Source organism: Hyperoodon ampullatus (assembly GCF_949752795.1).
Source record: "Hyperoodon ampullatus genome assembly, chromosome: X".
NCBI lineage: Eukaryota > Metazoa > Chordata > Mammalia > Artiodactyla > Ziphiidae > Hyperoodon > Hyperoodon ampullatus.
In genome coordinates, this window is record NC_136913.1 from 6,920,490 (window position 1) to 6,946,509 (window position 26,020).

Sequence of the window (26,020 nt, forward strand, 5' to 3'; positions counted from 1 at the left end):
TCGGACACAGCTAGTTTATTAACTTTTCCAAGGACCTGGATCTGGCATTTACATTACAGCCAGATCAGAAAAACTAATGTCGATGGAGAGTCTGGAGAGTGTCTGATCTCCAAAGAGTCCCCCTGCCGTCCCCAAGCGCAGGCTCACGGATCATCCCTCCTACCTCAAAGAGGATCTCGGGGGACACACTAACGTGGTGATGGGGGTGAGATTTGGGGGAATGCTACACCCTGCAGTGTGCTGACTGCAGGCGAGAACACAGTCCTAGGGGGTGAGACACGTGGAGTCTGAGGAAGACGGGTCTGGACCTCTGTCTCCTCCTCTCACAGGTCTCCCTGGGCTTTTGGAACAGATTCAGCCTCCTTTCCGTTGCAGGACACACTTGCAACATGGATTTCAATTGTGCTGGCGTCAGAACCTGGAGAGGAAAAAAGACTGTCACGTGATGGTGTCCGTGCCCGAGAAGGTCTTTCACAAGCTTCACAACCGTCTGTATTTAAAAAAGAAAATTACATGATGCTTTCACCTACATGTGGTTAAATCATTCCGAAGGACAAAAGTCCTACAGAATCCTCTGGGCAGCTGATGTGTGACCCCCCTGAAGGGAGGTCCACCCCGCCTCCCTTCCTGCAAACCTCACCGCTGGGCAGCTCACCGCATCTCAGCCGAATCCTGTGGACGCTGCAGCCCAAACGGAAACAGACTGTTGACCCGGGGGAGTTTCGGAGCCCTGGGACACGCTGTCTAAGGGGCCCGAGGTCTCAGTGCACTGCGGTGATGGTGGGCACAGCTGCCCCAGGGGCCACTCGGGGGCAACAGGGCTCCGGGGTCGCCCAGCCACCTGCTCTCAATTCCACGAGGTGCCCCAAGGACTCCTCTTACTAAAACTTAAGAGGAGGGACGTAGGTGACAATCAGTAGAGTGAAAGCAAACATCACTCCAGCCAAAAGAATAATCCTGGAGGTCTGTTTAGCCATCCCAACAACACGCCTTCCTTTAGAAGGTGTGGGAGATCTTTGCAACAGATGTCAGAATTGTTCTTTCTACGGATATCACTGCACAAATATCCAGGCCTGCCTGCTGGGTGCCAGGTTCTAGGGTGTGTGTGTCAGGAATACAGCGAAGGAAGACGCAGAGAAGGGTGGCCTTTTCAGCTGTGCATGGGGCAGGTGACTGCCTTTCAGGAACATCTCCAGATCCCAGTTCCCTCCACCGAGAGGCCCCGCTGACGGCTGCAGCCTCCTCCCCTCATGTCCCACTGCTCACTCACAACCTTCAGGCACATGCTTCTCTTCCATCCAAGCTCAGTGCTGCCCCAGGGCCTTTGCACATCTCTTTTTTTTTGCCTGCAAAGCACTCCAGATTTTCTCATGGCTCACTCCCACACTGCATTCAGGTCTCAACTCAAATGTTACCTCCTCCTCAAGGAGGTGTCTGGGACGCGTATCTAAAACCACTCTCCTGCCCTCTTGACGTGTTCTTTGCAGCACTTCTCGCTGCCTTGAATATTGTACAGTTCTTTGAGACTTTCATTCACAAATGCTGATATAATAATTATTATGTAATCATATGGAGAGTCTCAGTGGACAGCGCATTTGTCTACCTTAGTCACCACAGTATCTGCAGTCCCTCAACAGGCCCCCGGCACGATAAACTAACATTGAATGTCTAAATACCGTGGGGTCACCGCCTTGACATCCGTGGGACACGGCACAGGCACCTCAGAGCACTCATGGAGACTAACGTATAAACACCGGCAAGAGCAAGCCCGCGGTAAGAAGAGCCACATGCAGAGTTTAGAGGACACTTCGGGGGAAAAAGGAGAGGCCGTCAGCACTGTGGGCTTGGAAATGCCTGGGGAAGCCGGAGCTACAGGAACAGGTGACGATATTACCCAAGAGGAAGCAAGCGCGGGGTCCGCTGCGTGGCCGACACACCACCGTCCCCACCACCACCCAAACCCCACAGCGGCCTGCGCTGCGAGAGGCGCGCAGCTCCTCCCAGGGCGGCCCCGAGGCGAGTCCGGGAGAACACAGGTCGGAGGGAAGAGCCCACCAAGAGGTGGGAAAGGAATTCAGAGGACGGGGGAAGGGCCAGCATCGCCGCTCTGGGCCCGAAGCCGGCTCCGAGTAGAGGCCGCGCCGCCCTCGGGGCAGGTGGGAGCGGGGAAGGCTCGGTTCTCCGGCGTCGCTCGCCGTTCATGAGCGCGTCCTGGGCTCGTGGGAACTTGTGTGCGATTTCTGTGGTCTTTTCGAAAAGCCTCTGGGTTGGAGCGTCACACGGGGGCTCGGGATCAAGATCTGGCCCGTGACCTGACACTTGGGGACATATTCTGCCCCCTTTTCCAGAGTTCCTGCTTCCTTCCCCGTCCCCCGGGGCTCCACGGAGGAGACCCCTTTGTGTCACGACAACCCTGAGTGTCAGACGCCAGTGCCGCCGCTGAACACAGAAGCACACACACGCGCACACACACACACACGCCCCGCGCCCCTGGTCCCCAGGCCCGCCTGCGCCGAGTTGGCCGGGTGCTTGCAGCGTGGGCTTTCCGGCAGGCCTGCCTTTCCATGGGTTTTCGCGTGTGGTCTTAAAGTCTCTGAGAAGCAAATCCAAAGAGGCCATGGTGGGGGTGAGGGACTAATTCTCTCTCGGTGCGTGTGCACATCTGAGTGTGCGTGCGGGAAACGCGGCTGCCAGCGACCTCCCAGCGCCCAGGGGCCGAGCGCCTTCCTAGCAAGTCCCGTCAGGGAGCCTTGCAAGCCCAGGCAGGTTCTCGAGAACTTCCGGGCTCCACGCGGACCTAACAGTTGGGAAGGCATGTTGGGTGCCTCCGGTGCCCTCAGCTGTTGCTCCTGGATCCCTTCAAACCTCGAGGCCCGAGATCAGAAATCCCAGCCAGGTGGTCAGTTGCATGAGCCACAGAGGGCGCACAACCCCTGGGCCTGCGTCCCCATCAAGGTGTCGAATTGGGTCCAGCCAGCCCGACAGAGCTGGAGGCCCTGGGGTGTGTTCCCTCCCACACTCCCCTGGCAAACACAACCCATGGCGCCCCCTGGTGTTACGTGGAGGGGCTAGTGACGGCAGAGAGAATCACAGACAATGAGGTGTATGAGAGAACGGAGAAACGGGGACGGTAACGGGGAAGCGTGGGGGAGAACAGGGAATTTGGGGAGGTGTGAAGCTGTGATGGAGGGTAAAGAGATGTGGGAGAGACGCAATGCGGGGAGAAAGTCCTGTGGGAAACGGCAGAAACCTGGTCGGGGTGGGGGAGATACGGAATTGCCAGGCAGAACAGAGAGTGATGGGGAGAAGAGTGTTGTGGGAGAGACTGGCCGTGTGGAAGAGAGGCACCGCGGGAGGGAGAACCGTGGGAGATGACGGGCCGTTGTCAGAGAGAAGGAATCAGGCTGGAGAACAGAAATCTGCGAGAAAAAGAACTTGGGGAGCGGTGGGATGCGGTGGCAAAAGGAACTGTAGAGACAACAGATTTGTGAGAAACCCTGAAGAAGCCAGAATTGTGGCGGAAAAGGGGAAATTGTGGGAAGAGGATTGTGGGAGCAATAGGGGCTGTGGGGGAAACACAGAACTGTGAGAAAAGCAAGGGGTTGTGGGAGAGGATGGAGAATTGTGGGAACCACAAGGGAGCGGGGGAGGGAAAGGGCAATTGTGGGTAAGAGGGGACGGCGCAGGAACGGGGGTGTTGTGAGGGAGACAGGGAAGTGTGGGAAAGACACGGGGAGAGAGACGTACAGTTACGGCCCCTCACTTCCATCCACTGTGCTCTGCACAGGCCACAAGCTTCCCACCTGTGGACACACTACACGTGCTCTCTTCTGACGACAGCCTTCCTCGTCTCCCCACACGCCCCGCGTCTCGGCCCTACCCCACTGACGCAATCCTTTACACCCTGCGGTCCATCTTGTCCACAGCCACACCCCTATCCCTGTGGCCACGCCCCTCTGCCACAGCAAGGGAAGGCCTGTTCTCCTCAACGCCCCTCCCCGCCAGGCCTCTGCCTAAGACACGCCCCCTTTGGGACCACGCCCCCACCTCCACCGCCGTCCCGCCCTGCCACCAGAGGCGTGCCCCCCTGCCGGTGGGCAGGGCTTGGGGGAACCGGGTCCAGGGTGACGTTGAAGGCTAGGGGAGCAGATCTTCCGAGAAATACACCCCCCAACCTTTGAAGGCAATGATAAGGTTAAAGTATCCATCAGATCCTGAACTTTCCCGTTGTGAGCACAAGCGTCCCTGTTGAAGTAGGGCCAGAGGTCTGACACTACGCTTCGTAAAGCTCATGGACAGAGGAAATAATATTTTAAGGTTTTCTGGTGCTCACCAGATAAAAACCAACCAGGTTTTTGCTTATTTGTGACAAGTACCCTTTTTTCTTGACTTTCAGTCCCAAGGGAAATTCTGATGCTTCGTAAAGATGCGATTTTGAACGAAGTTTTCATAGAGAATTACACACAGATCCCCTCAATGTTAGCTGTTGCCATGGTCACAAAGCGTGATCGTCCAATCAACTCTCCCACATCCATTCACTAGGCTAGTCCTACAAGCAACTCTGAGTGCATCTCTCCACTTAAAAACCTTAACTGGCCTCTCTCTGGCCACTAGATAAAATGCAAACTCCTTAGCAGAATCTGTAAAAACCCTTCGTTAGCTGTTCCCGACCTGCCTCTCCAGCTTCCCACAAATCCCACGCTGTGGCCACCCCTGAACGACGTACAGATGTTCTGCACTAAGTCTCCACACGGGGTGTCCTCCGGGCTTCCTCCTCTCCCTTTCCAGGCTGCGGTGCAAGACCCAGTCTGCACATCACCTCCTCCGGAAACCCTCACCCATGCGCCAACACCAGTGGAGGCCCTGCCTTTTCTGTGTTCCTTTAACGCGTCAGACTTTTTAGAATGAAATATAGTATTGTCTTTACTTAACTGATACTTGCAAGTTTCCTACATGATATTTGCCAGGGACACTCACAATCCACACACACCGCCCCGCCCCTCAGCTAAAATACTGTTGACCATATTGCAGAGGCTCGATGAATATCTGTTCAAACTCAGTGGACTTATGTCAAGTACCTAGTAAGTGCCAGACACCACGTCAGATACTTCCTGTCGGAGGCTCAGTGTAAGCCTGTTGGCCTCGAAGTGAATCCTAAAGTAGTAGACAGAGGCTTAAGGATATGATAAACCAGTGAAGCTTCATCTTAACCAGTGCAAACAGGGAGAAGCCGAACTGTATTTACTGCTTCGAGTTTGTATCTCTGGGCTTTTCTCCCACATGTAATAGTACTTTCTGTCTCATGAGTAGCTCCCTGCCTTTACTAAAGAGACTAAAAGCAAAGGGGCTGGGAAGGAGGAGAAAGGAAACGGCCCAAGACCAAGCCAGCCGTATCTCATTTCCAAGATTACCACTGTAGACAGAAGGCTGCCGTTTCCTGAGGGTTCTGGCAGCAGCGTGTACAGCCTGTGGTATAAGAACAGGAGTCTCCTGCCTGGGGACCATTCTGCCCTGGGCTTGTTTCCTGACACGTATCCATGTCGTTAGCCCAGATCGCTCTGCCTTCCTACTTTAAACGCAGATTGGAAATTTTCATGGACTCTTTCATTCTATTTCTCGCCAACATTTGCTCCATGTCTCCGCTCAGGTTATGAATATGTAATGGGGTTTATGTATGCTTACTAGAGTTAGCATTTATGGAATGCCCTCTGTGTCCCAGCACTATTTAAGCACACAGCACAAAGATCTGTTTAATCTTATGAAAATCAGTGTCGTTAGCACCCTATTAGAGGTCAAGAAATACTAAGTGAGATTTGCAGGAAGGGCTGGTCCACAGCTCACTTGGAGGAGGCCAAGATGGACGGTCCTGCGCCCAGAAGCCACGAGCCCTCCCTGGAGGTTATCATCGTGGCTCCTGCGTAGCAAGTCCATTCCTTATACTTAGACCATATGTCACCTTGCCTCTAACAAGCTTGACAAATGTTGCTTTTATTCAAAGAAAGTGCTTGCTCATTATAAAGTCTTACTAAAAAAAAACGGTTAAGAAGATCTCAACTCTTTTTTTTCCCCAGCTCTTTTGAGATATATTTGACGTAGTACCCCAACTCTTATGTTACTAAGAATTCTTTAAATCTTATGTCTAAGAAGTCTTTACATCTTACAGTTAATTACTCTTAGGCCTTTTAGAACTAATGTCCCATCAAACATGTGTAATTTAACATAATTATTACAAACGACTATTGGGCCCTTACCACGTGCAGTGGTCAGCATGAGTACAAGATGATACATGGGCTGCAGAGTGATGCATTCCGGTTAAAAGCGTTTTCAACCAGCCCCAGTGTAATAAAGTGCGAAGAGGGAGGGGCTTCAGGGCCTCAATGGGAACAGAAGGAGGGCGTGGGGTGGCCTCCTCCCCAAGCAGCATTTGTGGGAATCGACCCCCTGACCCCCAGAGGAGGTGCTGCAAACATGTGTCTGCTCGTAAAGAATTCCCAGCCTTGTGACTCAATGCTCACAGCAAAATGTCTGCTCAAGAAGAATCTTTCAAGGGAATAAAGATCTGCATAGACCAGGGACGGTAAAGTTAATCAGTTATCATAACCATGACAGTCCCTGAGATTTAGTTCGGAATAAGCATCATAGGTCTAGTGACTATTCTCTCTCATGACCCATCTTGATTAGACTATAAATGAGCTTTTTGTAATAGTAAATTCAGAATACGGAGCAAATGATAAATTATAAGGTTACAGTATGTTTAATGAAAAGCACATATAATAGATTTATTTATTTATATAAATAGTATTCATGAATATATAAATATAAAATGTATGTAGTAGTTTAGTAGATAGCAACCTTTAGAGAAACGTTATTTGGGTCTTGAACTTTCTTCCTCCTTGTCGGCTGGGTTAATAGACATAACCCCAAGTCAGATTAAACAGGAGTTTAAAAAGAGGACCAATTTGAGGACCACAGTGCTAGAGTCTTGAAATGAAAAGGACAGATCGGAAGAGCCAGCACTGGACGAGCAGCGTGTTGTCTTAAATGTCCCCGAATGAGGTGGACAAACCAAGCTGCAACTAAAAGCTACAGAGGTCAGGCTGTACCATTCATTGTCTTACAGCAAACGTTCGCGACGGCTTTGAAGGGGCCGTTTATCTCACATGCAAAAAGCCATCCAGCCCAAGGTGGAGCCAGTTATAACGATTACAAGGCTACGGTGCTTAATACCTAGAGGAAAGGTCCCACCGTCATAGTAAAAGGAGAGGTGGATGATGCAATGCAGGCCTAACGCTGGCACTTTCCACTCTCGCCTTGAAGCAGGTTCCGGACATCAGGATAGAAATGCTATGCACCAGCCACGTGGCCGTTTATCAAGCGTTTCCAGGGGAGCCAGGGGCCCCACCATCTGCCGGCCTTGGCGGAGGGGCTCTTACCTTCAGACAGCAGGCTCAAGGCCTCGTCGGAAGTGTGCTCGCCGGCCCGCACCTCCTTCCCGGCAGCGGGGCTTTCCCGGGGCTCACGGGAGCCCCTCGGGGACGGGGAACCCCGCTCGGCGGCCGAGGTGCTCATCGATTCCCACTGGATCTCCTTCCTGGGACCCCGAAAAGCTGGGCGCCAGCCTGTCCAGCCATAGAAGGCCAGGGACAACAGGAACCCTTGGGCTGGATTCAGTATCCCCTGGCAGGGAGAACAGAGAGACAGGGGTGAGTCAGGGTGAGGCGGTGGGAATCAGAGCGCTGGGTGCTCCCAGGGTGACTCGGGGCCCGCTGGGCTGGCCTCACTGCAACCTGCCCCACTGGCTGGTGTAGGGCGAGACAGATTGGCTGGAGGTGCTGGGCCCTCAAAGGTGCCTGAAGACCCAGGAGGTGGGGTGGGGAGAGGAAGCTGAGTCAGACCAGGGAGGAGGCGGGAGAGGGAAGGCCCTGGACGGCCCGGCAGGGCTGTCTCACCTCTGGCCCGTGGCCGTGCTCGCGCCCCTGGCAGGATGTGACTGCACAAAGGCACCTGAGCCTAACAGTCAGTCTAGGAAACTGCTTACGTGTGGTCCCTGCACGTGACCAGAGCACAGGCAGGGGTGGAGGCAGCTAATGCTGGTCTTATCCTCCTGCATCAGCTTTCCCCCGACTCTGAAGCAACATGAATTTTAATGCTGTGTAGGGCACCGTGCATCTCTCCACCAACAGCTCGTGTATGGATTTTTGTATTTGCAAATGCAATATAAAGAAAACATGGAGGGAAACGACCCATACGCTTCCCACCTTATTAGGATTTTATGTATTTCTCGGCAATATTTTTTCATACACGTGTTACTAGGTAGTTGAAATCAGTATAATTTTTAGATCTTGCATTTTTCACTTAACACTAGATTTCACAATTGTCCTTTTTTTACATTGTCACCTTCAACATCGGCTTAACATTCCTCAAGATCAAAGACCATCATTAACTTAACCGTTCCCTTTTGTTTAAAACAATGTGGGTTATCTATGATGCTTTATAATTACGGATAATGTTATAGGCAATACCTACATCCCTATGGTTTTTTCAGTCTGAAACATTTCTTCAAGAGAAATTCCCTGATATTTTATTTTATTTATTTATTTATTTTTTTCAGGCACAAGATGTATATATTAAAAGTTACTGGGATACACTGTTTTGTTTTGTTTTGTTTTTTTCCCTGATATTTTAAATCTGCCTGAAAGGTTTGATTCACTTGCCAAGTTGATTTACCAGAGTCATATCCGTTTAATAATGATCCCAACACAATGAAAATAGCTAGCTCGTGGACCAAGGCCAGATGTAAGCATCCCAGGAACCTATTCAACTCCCTGCATATTTAAATAACATATAGATCATACTTCTGAGTGGTTTTATCCCTTCTGTTTTTTTTTTTCTTTAGGAAGAACATTTTAAATTAAGATGGACCTACCATCATGAACCACGTGGTCTCGGCTGCATTTCTGACCTGTTTCAAAGAGCCTCCATTGATATCCGGTTGCATTTCAAGATAGAATAAAAGGCTTTCATTGATGATATTCGACACCCAACTGTTAGAAGGAAAATGGCCCACAGGGCCCACAGGTGAAGAGAACATGTGACATAATTCTTTTTTTTTTTTGCGGTACACAGTCCTCTCACTGTCGCGGCCCCTCCCGCTGCGGAGCACAGGCTCCGGACGCACAGGCTCAGGGGCCATGGCTCAGGGGCCCAGCCGCTCCGCGGCATGTGGGATCCTCCCGGACCGGGGCACGAACCCGCGTCCACTGCACCAGCAGGCGGACTCTCTACCACTGCGCCACCAGGGAAGGCCCCATAATTCATTTTTAACGCTGGGGGTCAGGGACCATGCCTCCCGAGACCTAGAGGTCCTGGGGCGGGGGCAGTGCCTGCTTAGCAGCAGGGAGGACGCGGCACACCAAGCATCTGACGTAAGACCTGCCCCCCCGCCGAGCCCAAAGCAGAGACCAGCAGATCCTTCTGATGGTCGCACTCAACACCACATCAGGTGGAAGGTTCTAGCACATGTGAAATAACCCAGAGTTCACCCTTCCTCTGAAGAGTAAGCTCATGTTTTGATGGAGACCACAACAAATCTTGACATTTTATGTCTGAATTTTTTGAGGTTATTGTTGGCAGGCAGGTGACGTTTGAAACCACAGGCTCGGTGTAGTTTTAAGGGAGCTGATGTACGTCTCTCGTCTCTCGTAGGAGACTGTCCAAACAAACATGCTCACATCACATCAATTATTAACACCACAAAGGCGTGCTCTGTCTTGCGAAGCATTGCTTCACCACAGCGAAGTGTTTCCTGATTCCAGTCGAGTTTGCATTGGTTACAGGTCTGTGCCCAGCACACCCACTTGCAACGCTGGGGCAGGACACCTGTGGAGGGGGTTGGGGTGGGGGGTGGAGGGAATGGGGGGTGGGTGGACAGGAAGATTGCTCTCTACCCTTCTTTTTTTTTTAATTTTTTTTATTTTTTTGGCCGTGCCACGCAGCGTGTGGGATCTTACTTCCCCAACCAGGGATGGAACCCGTGTTCCCTGCCGTGGAAGCGTGGCGTGCTAACCACTGGACCGCCGGGGAAGCCCCACTCTCTACGCTTCTTGCCTGAGCGGCGAGTCATAACACTAAAGATGGGTCCTTGCCCTTGTATCTTGTCAGATACAGGAATCCTGGTGTCAAGACTGATGCAAGGACTTCCCTGGTGGTCCAGTGGTTAGGACTCCACGCTTCCACGACAGGACGTGCAGGTTCGATCCCTGGTCGGGGAACTAAGATCCCACATGCTGCACGTCAAAAAAAAAAAAAAAGACTGCTGCAAATGGGTGGATTTAGAAGGCCCTTGATTTGAATGCTAACCCCAGCGATGGGGCAAAACTCCGGAGGCATATGGTTGGGATGCATCAAAACTAAACTCGGGACTTTTCGTTCTTAGGGCTTTTTATACAGTTTGAGTAGATGTGAATATCCTTCCAGAAGTTCACGGAGGGTAGACTTGCCTTCCTGTCTCGCAAGCATTTCCTCCAAAGGCTCCTATAGCACAAGTGTCAAAAATTTCCTCTCCAAAGACGCTTCCCTTTGGAACTTTCAGGTCACACTTGGAAAAGCAAATGACAGGCGGTTTGCATTTCCCTTCCCAGCGACAGTTTTAAAAAAAAGAAGAAAGGTTACCAAATAATGAAAACCAGCATGATTTTGAAAAATCGGGTCTTGATCACGTCTCCCATCCGCCTCTCGTTCTCCGTGTAAACTCCTTGACTTCCTTTTAGAAAAGAGGCCACTGTGAAGAGCAGAGGGGGACAGCACGTCATTTCATTATTTACGTTTCCCGCGTGCAAAGCAAGGGCCGTAAAGCAGATGGGAGCTCAGAAGCACAGCCAGGAGAGCGTGAAGCCCAGCAAGACCCTGCCCGTGCTTTCTTCACCACCTCCACGTGGGACTTCTCGGAGACTCACGGCAATATAGAGTTTTTAAACGTTTACTACGAAATCACTTTAGATTTACACAAGATTTGCAAAGACAGTACCGAGAGTTCCCGTATACCTACACCCAGCTGTCCCCGGAGTTAACATCTTACACAACCATAGTCACATTGGTCACCATGAAGAAATCAACACTGGTACAGTGCTATTAACTACACTCTGGAGTTTATCTGGATTTTACTAGTTCGGGAACTACAGTTGTTTACAGTTTATATTTTTTACTATAAAAATGATGCGTGCTCGCTATTTTAAAATGTTGAAAGATTTGACATTTATCCTTGTAGACAAGTTCGAAAATATAAAAAAGTTTAGAAAAGAATTGATAACCCATAGTTCACCCAGAGACAAGCATTGTTAGCATCTTAGTGTATTTCTTTCCAGTCTTTTTTCTATAAGTCATTTTCATTTGTTTGATGTAATCAAATCACTATTTTTTAATGCAATTTTGTTTAAAAAAAGCTATATTTAATAGACTAGTTTTTTGGGGGGAGGGGTTTTTTGTCTTTAATTTTTATTGGCGTACAGTTGATTTACAATGTTGTGTTAGTTTCAGGTGTACAGCACACTAGTTTTAAGTGCAGGTGTGCAAAGAGAGATGCAAAGAGCTGCAGTGATTTTTCCCTCCCTAGTGGTAAAGCACGTCACTTCGGTTAAAGTTCTACAACCCGCAGCTGATCATCCAGTGACCTTTCTGTTCAGGTGTGTTTCTTTCTTCTCATTCTGCTCGTGAGGGACCCACAGGGCGGCATGAGGGGCCTGGAGACTTGCCCCAGGGCACGTTTCCTTGAGGATGGGATGGGGGCTGGAATGCAGGTCCCCAGGCTTGGCCCGGAGGTCAGTCCAGTGCATTCTGCTGACTCACAAGATCCCTCTCACCCAGTTCTTCCTGATGCATTTGACTCACTTCCTGTGCTCTCCTTCCTGTTTACTGCCCAAGTGGGAGAAGACACAGGCCCACACATCACGGGAGGGCCCAGGCTCCCGGGACGGCTCAGTCCACGTCCGTCCCTTCCCCTCGGCTACCCTTTCCTGCTCCCGTCTCCCCTCCGCAGTTTTCCAAGGCCACTCGGGTCCTCTGGGGCACGCCAGTGGCAGACTCAGCATGAGCCCAGACAGAAGTGAAAAGCCCCCCGGTCCCGGCTTTGAGCTAGCAGACGTTGGCCAAGGACTCGTACAGCCCATAACTGAGCAGGCTCGCTCCCTCCCGTTTATTAACCCCCTCCGTTTCCCCAGCTGTATTCTGCTCCTCTCTGGAGGATGACAGATGAGGTCCGTGGTCCTAGATGATGATCAGAGCCCGGGGCCCGGGGCCGTAGCCGTGGCCTCACCCCCAGAGCACTTCCCTGTGCTTTACCTGCAGTCACTGTCTTTCGGAAGAGGATGGGGTTGGCCACGAGGACGAGCAGCAGGGGCAGGTACGTGGTGACGTAGTGGGGGACGGCGTGCTCCAGGCCCCTCTCACACCTGAGGGAGGAAAGCCGGGTCATGCTCGGAAAAGAAAAAACGGGGCTTTGCCTGAGATACGCCGACTTATCTGGACGTCGAGCTAAGAGGACCAGATCGAAGAGGGAAACACACAGATCGACTCCTGACTCTGCCCGAAGGAAACCTGACTCATATCTCACGTCTGCGGACAAGCGATAAATCACAGAAGACGAAGGATCCATCATGGCTCTGTTTGTCTCGTAAATCAGGGAGCTTTTCAAGTTCCCTGCTGGGAAAGGGTGAAGAGTGGAAAAGGCTCCCTGGGGTGGTGGATTCCCCCCCGTCCCGAACTCCCCCACTGGGTCTCTCAAACAAGTGGGTCTCCCCCTACTTGTCTTTCAAGCAAGGCAAAGGCGTTCTATGAACCAGCTGGGTTTTCAGCACTTACTACGTATGTGCTAAGCCTGGCTGACATCACGCATAAGATCCAAGCTCTGTTCTCGACCAACTCAAAATACCCAAGCCTCACACTGCACAGGATTATCTGTTCTCATGGTGACAGATAATCGTTTCAGTGGTTCTTTTCAGGGAGAAGGACCAGGATTTCTACTGACGGGTCTTGAGAATCATCCGTCACCACAGGACACGGTGGAGTGCCACACACAGGTATGTGACCAAGGTCGGGGCTATCAGTGAACAAACACACAGTGTAGAGGAAAATGGCCAAGAGGAAGAGAGAATCCAAAGCAAAGGGGATGTTGCCCAGGCCCAACCCCGGACGGGGTGGAAAAGCAGAGGAGGGAACAGGTCCTGTGGCCACGGAACGTGGAATGATAAAAATCCTAGCACTCTCGTTTTCATATGGATGACGTGCTCACACCAGAGGCGAAAGTGGCTGAAAATGCATGAAAACAGGTAAGAAAAACGCAGTGCCCGTCTTTGTTGCCTTAAGGATGAAAATACCACCTGAGGATGGTGCCTTCTTTTTTTTTGTTTGCGTGTTTTGTTTTTTACCCTGAAAGCCGTATTTTATTGGAGTATGGTTGACTTACAGTGTTGTGTTGCTACCTTCTTTTTAACAGAGGCTTTCCTCTTCAGCTGTGAAAGTTAAACTGGTCTGGAAGGGCTTGAGGGCAGAAAGGGAAACAAGAGGAGGAAGAGGTGAGATTCGGATGCCCGAACGCAAGGAACCAATGAGAGAGGCTGGGAGCCTGCCAAGCGCCAAGGGCTCTGGGTCGTCGTGGGCTCCGAGGATGGATATGAGGAAGGAGGGAGATGCTTCAGGGGGGCGGCCTCGTGGAGGCCGCGGGGCACCTTGGCGCTCCTGAGTGCCCTGCAGCAGTGGCTCCCTCGCACTCAGACGCAGTGTCCCCAGGATCTCACAGGTGGAGGCCAGAGATAAAAAACTCCCTTTCCAATGAAGCGCATCCCTCTGTAACAGCTGCTAACTGTGTATTTGTCCTTTTAGGGTTCCTGGGGAGAGTGGGCTGTTTGGAGTGATCGACACAGAGGCCTGGGAGGAGTCACTGTCCACAAAGCAACACCAACGTGGAGACATCTGAGTGAGTGGCTACAAGAAAGCGAAAAAGAAGGGGGGCAGAAACGGTCTACACCACAGGTCAGCAGACTTTTTCTGTAAAAGAGCAGCTAGTCAGTATTTTAGCCTTCAGAACCCTCATAGCCTCTGTCAAAACTACTCAGCTCTAATGTGTAAAGCGGCCATAGACCATACATACACAAATGGGCACGGCTGTGTGCGAATAAAACTTTATTTACAAGAGCAGGCAGAGGGCCGGATCTGTCCTGAGGGCTGCGCTGTGCTGATCCTGGGCGTACACCGCCTTGAAATCACAGACAAAGAGACAATGTCCAACCTCTGTTTTTCAGCTTTCCATTGAAAATTAGAGTATATATCCTTGGAGGGACCTCGAGGCTTTACAAATGGTTGCACTGATGGGGTTTTAAACTTGAAGAAATGCCTGAGACAATTTCAGAGGCCACATCGCCCAGTGTCTGTGTTGAGAACAGCACAGGATAGAGAGAGGTGAGAAAGTGCAGACAGCAGAGGCTTAAAATAAGCTCGTCAAGAGCGAGCGACCCTGTGTGTCTTCCAGCCATCTCCAACTCATTCTTGGGATGTTCAACTCACCTGCTCGCCCAGGGGAAGCTGGTTTGAAGCATGAAAAATAAACAGTGGGCAGGGGAAGGCTGCGTCCGTCTGGAGGGGGAGAGGCCTGGAGGCTGGCACACAGGCTGGTACGGGGGAGCCGTGCCCCCACTCTGCATCCACACCGCGCACAACGCCGACCCACACGCACGAGACAGGGAGAGAGGGAGGGATGCTAACTCAAGGTGCCAGCCACTGTGCTCTCAGCTGCACAGATCCAGGACGATGGCCTGCCCGCCCGCTCGGGGTCAGCGCCCGGGCGTCTCCTGCAAGAGAGGCGGGTGGGGGTCCAGGCATCGGGGGAGCAGGCTTGCGGGGAGCCCCGGCTTACCTGGCCACGGACGGGTAGTACAGCATGAATGCTCCCTCTACGCACAGCAGTGCGGCCAGGCCCCAGGCCATCATGTGGTAGAGCAGGATGGTGCTGGGGGAGGAAGTGGCAGAGAGGCGGCCACGCCTGAGGTCCAGCACTGACCAAGCCCCGAGCTCCGCGAGCGGCAGGAAGACGCACACACAGCAAACCCTCGGCAAACAGCTGCCTGATGTTGCCTGTGAGGTTTTTATTTTTCCTCTGATGGAGGTGAAATTCATATAACATCAAACTCACCATTTTAAAATGAGCAACTCAGCGGCATTTAGGACATCTACAATGCCCTGCAAGCACCACCTCTGTCCAGTTCCAAAACATGTTCATCCCCCCAAAAGGAAACCCGGACCCATTCGGTGGTCTTTCCCCGTCATGCTTGTGCCCCCAACCCCGGCAACCACTCATCTACCATCTGTCTCTACGGATTTGCCTATTCTGGACGTTTCATCTAAGGGGAGCCATACACGACGTGGCCTTTTGCATCTGGCTTCTTTCCCTCAACCTAAGGCTTTCAAGATTGAGAGGAGGGGACTTCCGTGGTGGCACAGTGGTTAAAACTCCACGCTCCCACTGCAGAGGGCCCGGGTTCGATCCCTGGTCGGGGAACTAGATCCCACATGCATGCTGCAACTAAGAGTTTGCATGCCACAACTAAGGAGCCTGCATGCCGCACCTAAGGAGCCCGCCTGCTGCAACTAAGGAGCGTGCATGCCACGACTCAGGAGCAGGTGACCGCAACTAAGGAGCCTGCCTGCCACAACTAAGACCTGGCGCAAGCAACTAACTAACTAACTAAATAAATAAAAGACTGAGAGGAGTGAGGCACGGGTACCTCAGAATTCCTCCTAAGTGCCTGGCTCCCCCAGTAGGCAAGCAGCTCCTGGCCTCTGTCCTTTCTGAAGTCACCTCCATACCTAATATGCAAGCGTCTTAATGCTCAGTCCAAACCAAGAAGGAGGTCTCTAAGAAATGGGTGGTTATTCGACGTTCCAGGACAGCGGGGAGGTTTCCTATCTTGTCCCCCTGCCCCCCATTCCCTGCATCGTTCAAATTCTCTCATCGTTACCATCTCCATCCTTCATCTCTGTACTCCCACGCACCCCACCCTGTCCCCCCTGAGAGATTCGAGGCAGCCAGCCTTGCAGGTGGGGTCAGGACGATGGACCACCTCAGCCCGTGCAGAGCTACCTCGCTCTTCCAAGACAGCCTTCGTTTGCCTCTTCTGTGCAACGGGACGGGGCCCGGGGCTGCTCCCTCAGAGGTGCCCACTGTTACTCAAAACTCTGCCAGATGGGGCTTCCCTGGTGGCGGAGTGGTTAAGAATCCACCTGCCAATGCAGGGGACACGGGTTCGAGCCTTGGTCCGGGAAGATTCCACATGCCGCGGAGCAACTCAGCCTGTGTGCCACAACTACTGAGCCCACGTGCCACAACTCCTGAAGCCCATGCGCCTAGAGCCCGAGCTCCGCCACAAGAGAAGCCACCGCAATGAGAAGCCCGCGCACCGCAACGAAGAGTAGCCCCCGCTCGCCGCAACTAGAGAAAGCCCGCGCGCAGCAACAAAGACCCAACGCTGCCAAAAATAAATAAATTTTTAAAAAAACACAGAAAACCCTCTGCCAGATGGCTGGCAGAGAGGGCAGCCCCTGGCCCATCAGGACTCTAACCCTGCAGACCCGCCGTGGGGACAAAGGGCGTGGTCAGGGATGCAGTGAAGGACACCCTTCTACAAGGAGACAGGAGGGAAGAGAGATGGCCCAGAAGAGGGCAGGCATGCTTCAGGGAGGAAACGCTGCACAGCCGGCCCACCGGGCGGCCACGCGGACGCGGCTGCACCTTGGCCTCCCCTGGCACTGCTGGTTCTGGAGCAGCCCTTCCCTGCCCGACCGGCTTTGGGAGCGCGTGGGGGTCTGTCCTGCCCAGAAGTCACGGGCTTTGCAGGACACTCAGGAAACTAAGGAGCATCTTTGCGCAGGGGCCAGGCTGTGGCAGGGTGGCATCTGCGTTCCAGACACCAAGTCTGGGCTGCAGGGAGCCGCTGGGGTCATCTCCTGGGTGGGAGGGCGAGGCCAGCTCGCGCTCCCCAGAGCCCGGCCCTCGGTTCCCCCCGGCCCCAAACGCCCACGAGGGGAGGAAGTCAGAGCCGGGCCGCGGGACCCAGGCCGCAGCCACATGAATAACCGATACAGCCAGAAAGCCACACCCATGTGGCCGTGGTGGATCGATCCGGAGCAGCCCCGGCTGAAGGCCCTCGTCCCTTTTTCTGACGGCAAGCCGGTTTTCACGTGCAGGCACGCGAAGGCCCCCCCCAGACCCTCCTTGCTCTCACACTCCCCTTTCCTTAGGGCAAGCAGAGCTTCTCCCGGGATCTCAGGTGCCAGCCGGCATGGTTAAAACGTGCGTCTCCCGCACCTGGAGCCCAAGAGGCAGTTTACATGCTAACTTTCAATCTGCCTTAATGACATTGCTTAGGGAAAATTCTTCGGCACCAAAGGAAACAGCTAAATGCTGGAAGGATCTAGAAGGGAATGTGGAGTTTAATCCAGCCACACCGGAGAAGTCTGGCCCCCTGCCTGGGAATTCCTCGGGACCCCTCTCCACCAGCTGCAGGTTCTTCATTGCCACCTGCAGAATCCACTCCGCCCTCGGCTCTGAAAACAAGCTGGCGATTCACACGCTCAGCTCTGGCTCTAAACCCCCCAGGGCTGGCCCCTCAGAGACCTCACCCTGGGAAGCGGGACTTCTGCTAGGGACGAGGTCGGGGCTGGGTCTCCGTGGCTAGAGGGCACCCGTCTTATTTCTCTGCTGTGTGCCCGCTCCTTTTTGATGGGAGAGCCCACTTCACTGCCGACGGTGTTCCTAGCCTGGAACCCTGCCCTTGGGAGGCATCTGGATGTGTGGCATCCCTGGAGGGTGGCCTCCTGTTTGATGGGCGGGTCCTTGGAAGCCTGGCATCCTCTAGTCCCTGCACGTCCGTAGACTTCTGCCTATCCTAACGCCAAGCTCCAAGATGAATTCCAAACACCCGCCGGGGTGTGAGGAGGGCTTCCGATTGCCTGTCCTGGCTTCTGAGGGCTCTGTCTGTCCTCCGGGTCCAGAGAGCTGTCACACAGCCCTGTCCAACTCCAGTCCCTCACGGGTGGAGGTGCATTTCCTATGACAGCAGGAGACATACTCTTCTAGCTTCTGTTCGGTGCTGCAAGGTTCCTCTCATCTCCACAACTGACTGGTGGCCTATGAGGCCTCTAACTGTGTCATAGCTCCAATCCCTCCCGAACTGAGTGAGGGAACCATCCCACTTGCACTCAGCTTCAGGGACAAGGTCTCCTCATGCTGCTCACTGCCTACCCAAAATCATTCTCCCTTTTTTTCCTCAGCAACAGAACCTGGATGTCAGGCAGAGCAGCAGCGCGCTTGGATAATCAACTATATTTCCTACCTCCTCTTACAGTTAAGTGTGGACAGAAAACTAAGTTCTGGCCAGTAACACGAAAATGTTATTGTTGTGTAAAACTCCCATGCACAACAGGCCTGCATAAAACAGCTCCCTGCTTAAAGGGATCTGGCTCAGGGGACAACAGGCCCCTTTTGCATGGCCCCCTACCTCCTTCCTGTTTTCTGGAATGCTGATGTGATGGCTGGAGCTCCAGCAGCCGTACTGGGCCATGAGACCTTGAGGATGGAAGTCACATAATAGAATGGTGGAGCAGAAACAGAGAAGGAGCTTGGGTCCCTGATTTCCATCATAAGAGCCCTAGATTGCCTACCTCTGGCCTCTTTTAGCGTGAAAGAGAAATTCCTATCTTAAGTCACTATTGTTTTATGTATTTTATGTAGCCAAAACTAATTCTCACTGATATACCTGGTTGGCAGCCTTGAACCTTAACTATCTTCCCTACAGAATTTTCACAACCAAGTATCCCTCGGTTTTGTACAGATGTGTAAGAGCTTGGGAACTAAGGCAAAAAGGTAGAAGAAAGAAACCCAAAAATGAAGAGAGTACTAAATTTCAGGCCAGAGAGACAAAGTGAATGATGATGTGATATACGTAAGGAATACCAAGGATTTTAGAGTGGCGATTCACTAAGATTGCCCAGTGTAGTCTATAGCCTTAATATGGTCTTTATTTGGTTACTCACGTTGGTTTTAAAAGTGAATTTATTCCACCAGTGGTGCTGGGGCAACTGGATATCCACCTACAAAAGAATAAAGGTGGACCTATCCACACAAAAATTAATTCAAAGATCTAAGTCACATTGTTCAAACTATAAAACTCTTAGAAGGAAACAAAGGTATAAATCCTTGTGACCTCAGGTTAGGCAATGGTTTCTTAGGTGACAGCAAAAGCACAAGAAATAAGAGGAAAAAAACCACAAAAACTGGATTTCATCAAAATTAAAAACTTTTATGCTTCAAAAGATACCATCAAGTAAGTGAAAAGACAACCTGCTGAATGAGAGAAGATATTTGTCAATCAATCATATATCTAATGAGGTACTCGTATCCAGAATATATAAAGTACTCCTATAACTCAATAATAAAAAAGACAAACAGCCCAATTAAAAACTGGAAAAAGGAAGCGAAGAGATATTTCTCCAAAGAAAGTACACAAATGGCCAATAAGCACATGAGAAGATGCTAAACATCATTACTCATCAGGGAAATCAAAACCACAATGAGATGCCACTTCACACGCAGTAGGATGGCTACAATCTCAAAAAACCAAACAAATACACAGAAAGCAAGTGTTGTTATCAAGGATGCGGACAAACTGGAACCATTCAACATTGCTGGCGCAAAGGTAAAATGGTACAGAGTCTTTGGAAAGCAGTTCAGCAGTGCCTTATAAGGTTACACAAAGTTACTATATGACCCAGGAATTCCAGTCCAAGGTGTATACCCATAAGTATATGGTGAAAACATATGTCCACACAAACACCTGCATACAAATATTCATTGCAGCCTTACTCGTAACAGTCAAAATGATGGAAACAACCTAAAAGTCCAGGGACTGATCAACGGGTAAAATGCAGGTAGCGAAACAATGGAATATTATTCAGCCACGCACAGGAATGAAATACTGATACGTGCCACAATATGGATAAATCTTGAAAATAACAGGCCAAGTTTAACCAGCCAGATACAAAACGCCACATATTGTATGACTCCGTTTACAGAAACTGTCCAGAACAGGCAAATCGAGAGACAGACAGTAGATGTGAAGTTACCAGGAGCTGCGGGAGAGGGAAGGATGGGGAATGACTAGTAACCAGTACAGAGATCTGGGGGATGAATAACACATCATAAAACCAAATAATGGTTATGGTTGCACAGTTCTGTGAATATGCTCACAAACAATGGATTTTATACACTTAAACAGATGAACTTTATAAAGCTATTTGAAAAGAAAAAAAGCAAACAAGGGCTCCATGCAAAGGGGACCTAATGGATGTGGACCACGAACTTGGTCGGGGACCCATCCTTCCTGGGCCTGGAGCCAGGAGACCAGGACACCCGCCGTGCCTTCCTGCTTCTCTTTGGCACATAGGTTCTCTGGGTTTCTTTCTCCTCCATAACGCGCACATCCCAGCTCCAACCCCAGCTCCCAGTTACGGAGCGCCTGCTACGTGCCAGGCTCCATCCATAACCATCCACGGGTACTATCACATTTACTGTTCCCAGGAACCTCCTGAGGTGGGTACTGTTTTGCAGCTGAGAAAACGGAAGTCCAGAGAGGTTCAGCAACTTGCCGACAGTCACACAGCTAGTGAGTGACGGGGCAGGAACTTGAACCCACCAGGACCAAGGCACTAACCCTTCCTGGGTTCCTCCCAGGCAGCCCCTGGCAGCTCCAGAACTCTTGGGCTCCGTATTTAGCATCCTGTATGAATACATACATCTAAGAACTTTTTTCCTAAACCTTTAGACACCATCAGAATTTTTTACTTTCATGCCAATTCTTTTTTTTTTTTAAGTCTTTGTCCTGTTCCAAATATTTAATTTACTGAAATACTGTTTTCAGGGTTTTAAAATCCTCATTTTTTTTCTTGGTAGGGGGCACCCGGAGAAATCCTCGATATTTCGATTGTGCCTTCAGCCTTTTATAAAAATGAGCTGGCACCGATGTTTCTCGGTGGAGGGGTCAGCTGAAAGGTTCTGATCAGCTGTGTCTGCCGTACAGAGATGGAGCGCTCAGCGGTGTCTCCAACCTTCCCTCAGGCAACAAACTAGGGCAAGAGCCAGCTGGCTTGCTCTGAATACCTCAGTCCCGCCGATCTCCGGACCACCAGGTAGGCATCGACCGCATAGCAAAACAGCCACCAGAAGCAGGCGCTGTACAGCAGCTGGATCCACATCTGTCATCGGGAAAAGCCGGCATCAAAGCTCCCGGACATGGGTTCCAGACTGCCCCGTCCGTGAAATGAGCTGGCAGACGCCCGCTTCCTCTGACGTCACGGGGCAGCACATGAAAGCCCTCCGGAGAGGCTTGGAAACCCAGGCTGGGATGTGGCCTGGGACGGGCGTGTGCCTTGCTGCTCTGTGTGCTCCGCTGCACCGGGTCCAGCGAGCCCTGCCTTGTGCTACGCTTGTGGTCAGGGAGATAAAGGGCTCCGGTGTACAGCTTGGCCTGGCGTGAAGGTCTTTGAACGAGAAGCCCTTTGGCTGAGGACCAAGGAGGATGAGCAGGAAGGAGCTTCCCAGTAGAAGGAAGGCGGGGGGGTGGGGGGGCTCCGTACGTTAGAAGCAGCACGAGATCTATAGACGAAGACGAGGCTCCATCGGGATGCAGCTGGGAAGCAACAGAGGGGAGGAAGGGAGAGACGCTGACAGTTGTGGCACAGATGGCGGGGTCAACAGGGCATCCGTGTCCTTTGAGGTCATTCACTGGAGGGTTAACTTGGCAGACAGAGCAATATGGATGAACAAATTGCTATATTTAAATATATATTTTGTTAAGTAAATACATCCATTAAATCGATAACTTTTTTTTTCTTTTTTTTGGCCAGCTGGTTTTGATTGTGGCTGGATCTAAGGTAAGGATTGAATGTGCGTTTAAGGGTGGGGATGGGGAACAGACTAGCACAGTGGTTCTAAAACTGGAGTGTGGGTCAGAGGCCCCTGGAGGGTTTGTTAAATCACAGATGGCCCGCACCCCAGGGTCCCTGGTCAGTGGGGTGAGGGCTCTGAGCATGTGCATTTCTTTTGTTTGTTTGTTTTTTTGTTTTTGCGGTACGCGGGCCTCTCACTGTTGTAGCCTCTCGCGTTGCGGAGCACAGGCTCCGGACGCGCAGGCTCAGCGGCCATGGCTCACGGGCCCAGCCGCTCCGCGGCACGTGGGATCTTCCCGGAGCGAGGCACGAACCCGTGTCCTCTGCATCGGCAGGCGGACTCTCAACCACTGCGCCACCAGGGAAGCCCCTGAGCATGTGCATTTCTAAAAGTTAACAGTGGGCTGGCGGGAGGGATGCGACCACACTTTGAGGGCACAGCGTAACGAAGCGGGGCAAAGGGGAGGGAAGGGAGAGACCAGGGGAGGTCCACTTACTGCACTCCCCATGCAGAAGGCGACGGGCCACACGTCTGTCCCGTTCACGGCTGAGATGTCGTCCACGAAACTCGGGAACCCTAACCACACCGTAGACCGGACTGTGATGCCTAAGGGAGAAGCAGGTCATGCTTTGTATCTGCTCCTAATGCAAATCTAAAGGTGACTGTTGACTCTGTAAAAATGATGGATGGACGGATGGATGGATGGATGGATAGATAGGCAGACAGACAGACAGATAGGACGGGAAAGAGAAAGATGTGAGGGAGACAGGGAGGAAAGAAACACACGCTGGTGTGTGCAGAGAAACAGAGAAAAAAATAAGACTCAGAAAATAATTATTATGGTAGTGGAGCAATCCCAGGCACTTTGATTTCACCTTCAACCGCCATTAGCCACAGTGCTGTCCCTAACGCTGTCTGTTTGTTTATTTGGCACCCAGAAGTGATTATGTGAATAACAATTTATATTTCTTGGTTATATTTTTAGTGTCCGAGTTAACTAGTCCTCACATAAAAAAGAATGATTGAAAAAGCACATTCTGAAGTTTAAAAAGATAGTTCTTTCATTCTTTAAAAAAAATACATTTAAGATTTTCACAAATGAGTTCTTGATAATCTGCTTTTGACATTTATTATTTGTGAGTTTTCCTTGCTATTTGACCCAAATATCTAATTCTCCTCAACACAGTATACACACCTAAGGCATATATTAGGGTTCTTTGTTAAGTAATTCGATAGATAGCCTTTGTTTAAGCATTCACTATGTGACACACTGCTCAAGGGGACCTGTGAGCAGTACAGAGTTACACACTAGTGTGTGTATTTCACATACAGAAATACACACTGTGTCACATGCTACCGAATATACACTGTGTCATATACCACTAAAGGGGGACTATGAACACTAAAAGCCTAAGATATAGCTTCTCATTCTTAAGCACAGATAACAAAAATAATGCTTTGCTTCCACATAGTGCTTTGCCGTTTTCAGTACAGAGCTCTGCTTTTAGCTCGATAAACACTTTTTTTTTTGTATCTATATGAGGTGATGGATATTTCCTAAACTAAACTTGTGGTAATCATTTCATGATAAATGTAAGTTATTATGCTGTACACCATAAACTTATATAGTGCTATATGTCAATTATGTCTCAGTAAAACTGGGGAGGGAGTTCTCTGGTGGTCTAGTGGTTAGGATTCTGTGCTTTCACTGCCGTGCCCTGGGTTCAATCCCTGGTCAGGGAACTGAGATCCTGCAAGCTGCATGGTGTGGCCAAAAAAAAAAAAAAAAAAGATATTAAAAAAAAAAACGGGGGGAAAAAAACCACCCCGTGAGACAGGCATCTGTATTTCTTATTTTTCAGTGAGGAGGTCTGGTCACCAAGCCTTCCCCTGACACCTGCCTCTGCTCATTTGCCCGCAATGTCATGCACCTTCCTTCTAAAGGCCAAAGGATATACAAATATTATTTTGCTGACCCTCAAAAGATGTTTGGGTGCAGCTCTATTTTCAGATATTCAAGTTACAGAAACTAGATTATTATTAAGATGCTTTTCCAAAATGCTTTAGCAGAATCAGGAAGAAAACCAATTTTTTATTTTATTGTCCTGCACCAAATTGATTTTATCGCTATAGCTTCCTGTCTTACTCCTCGAGTCTAAGAAAGTGACTAGAGGTTCCATAGCATTTATCTGAAGCCAAGATTCTTGAGTGTCTCCAATCACACAACCAGGAACAGGAGAACCAGGCCATGGGACACACAGCCACCTGTGCCCAGAGAAGCACTCAAGGTGCCCCAGAAGCTGCTGCCACCCCCTCACGGCAGAGCGGTGGAAGGCACTTCAAATACCACCAGCAGCCTTTCCTTCAAGAGCAAACATGACTGAAAAATACAATTCCAAAATGCCAGCACCTGTCAGCCAATTACAAAACATGAACAGTATCTGGATCCTGATTCGAACAAACCAATTGTAAAATAGCATTTATGAGACACCTGAACATACACCAGTGATATTAAGGAACTGGTTTTCATTATTTTGGGGTGATAATGATATCTGTGTGATATATATGATTTTTAAAAATTCTCATCTTCTACAGCTATATATTGAGATTTGTGTGGGTGAAATGATATAAATTCTGGAATCTGCTTCAAACTAATCCAGTGGAGAGTGGGATACGGGGATGGGGTATAGATGAAGCTAGGTGATGGGTACAGGGAGTTCATTATACAATCTCTCTACATTTGCATATGTTAAAAATTTTCCAAAATAAAAAAGTTAAAATGCTTGGCAATATCTAGCATAGAGGTTTGTAAAATGGGCCATGCTAGAGTTGAAAGCAGGGCTCAGCAAAGTCTCTGTAAAGGGCCAGAGAGAAGATATCTTAGGCTCTATGGGCCATAGTTTCTCTGTTCAGCACTCACTTCTGCCCTTGTAGGGCTAAGATGCCCCCCAAACAATGCACAAGTGCAGGGCATGGCTGTATCCCCATAAGACTCCACGTACGGACGCTGACATTTACATTTCATGGAATATTCACGTGTCAGAAACAGTCTTCTTCTTTAGATTTTTCTAAAAACACTTTAAAATGTAAAAACTTTCTTAGTTCCTGGGCCATAGATAAGAGGCAGCAGGCAGGATGTGGCCCAGAGGCTGCAAGTTTGCCCACCTGTGGTATAAAACCCAAAGTTAAATAGATAAATAAACAAGTAAGTAAATAAAATTGTTATATATATATAAAACACATATATATATAACATATATATATATGGGTTTCTTCCTGATTCTGCTAAATCATTTTGGAAACGCTTTTGTGTGTGTGTGTGTGTGTGTGTGTGTGTGTGTGTGTGTGTGCGCGCGCGCACGCGCACGAAATATTAACTGTTAGTCTCTCACTAGTGGTACAATTAGGGATGCATTGTATTTTCTGGGTTTTCCTTCACAGCACCGTCTAAAGTTTCCCTAGTAAGTGCAATAACAAATACATCAAACTGTTTAAAAAAAAACAAAAAAAACACGGTCCCCCGAAGGAACTTTTACCAACCATCTTGTATCGCAGAGTCCCCCGGTCGTCCAGTCCGGCCCCTGGGGAGCCGCCTCCGGCTCGGCCCTCCCACCCGTGGGCCGGGCGTCCTTACCCGCGCGGCGACCAGGTCCCAGGCGGGGGCCGCGCGCGCTCATCCACGCCCCCGGCCGGGAGCGACCTGCGGGCCGCGCGCCCTCAACCGCGCGCGGACGGGTCCCCACCCGCGGGCGCGCCCTCACCCAGGCAGCCGAGCAGGTCGCAGGCGGCGGCGGCGCGCAGGATGCGGGCGGAGGCCGGGGCGCGGGCCGTGGCCGGCGGGGAGGCCGAGGGGAGCCCGGGGCCCGCGGGCCGGCGCCCGGGCAGCAGCCGCAGGAGGCCGAGCGCCAGGTGGAGCGCGCCGCTGCCCAGGCACAGCGCGTGGAAGGCCCGCGGCTGGAAGCTCAGCACCAGCTGCGTGGCGGCGTCCCGCGTGGCGCAGCAGAAGGTCCCCAGGCGCGGGGAGGCCAT

At 50.9% G+C, this 26,020-nt stretch overlaps 1 protein-coding gene across 1 annotated transcript; it reads right to left on the reverse strand.

The window, feature by feature from the left end:
• GPR143 (G protein-coupled receptor 143) lies at positions 1-26,020 on the reverse strand (the record flags this gene model as incomplete). The annotated part of the gene is made up of 9 exons (XM_079727077.1): positions 1-418; positions 7,434-7,677; positions 8,927-9,044; positions 10,672-10,780; positions 12,337-12,446; positions 14,906-14,998; positions 21,203-21,297; positions 22,488-22,597; positions 25,753-26,020. The coding sequence occupies 9 exons, from the start codon at positions 26,018-26,020 to the stop codon at positions 324-326; spliced, it is 1,242 nt and encodes a 413-aa protein (XP_079583203.1). The 3' UTR covers positions 1-323.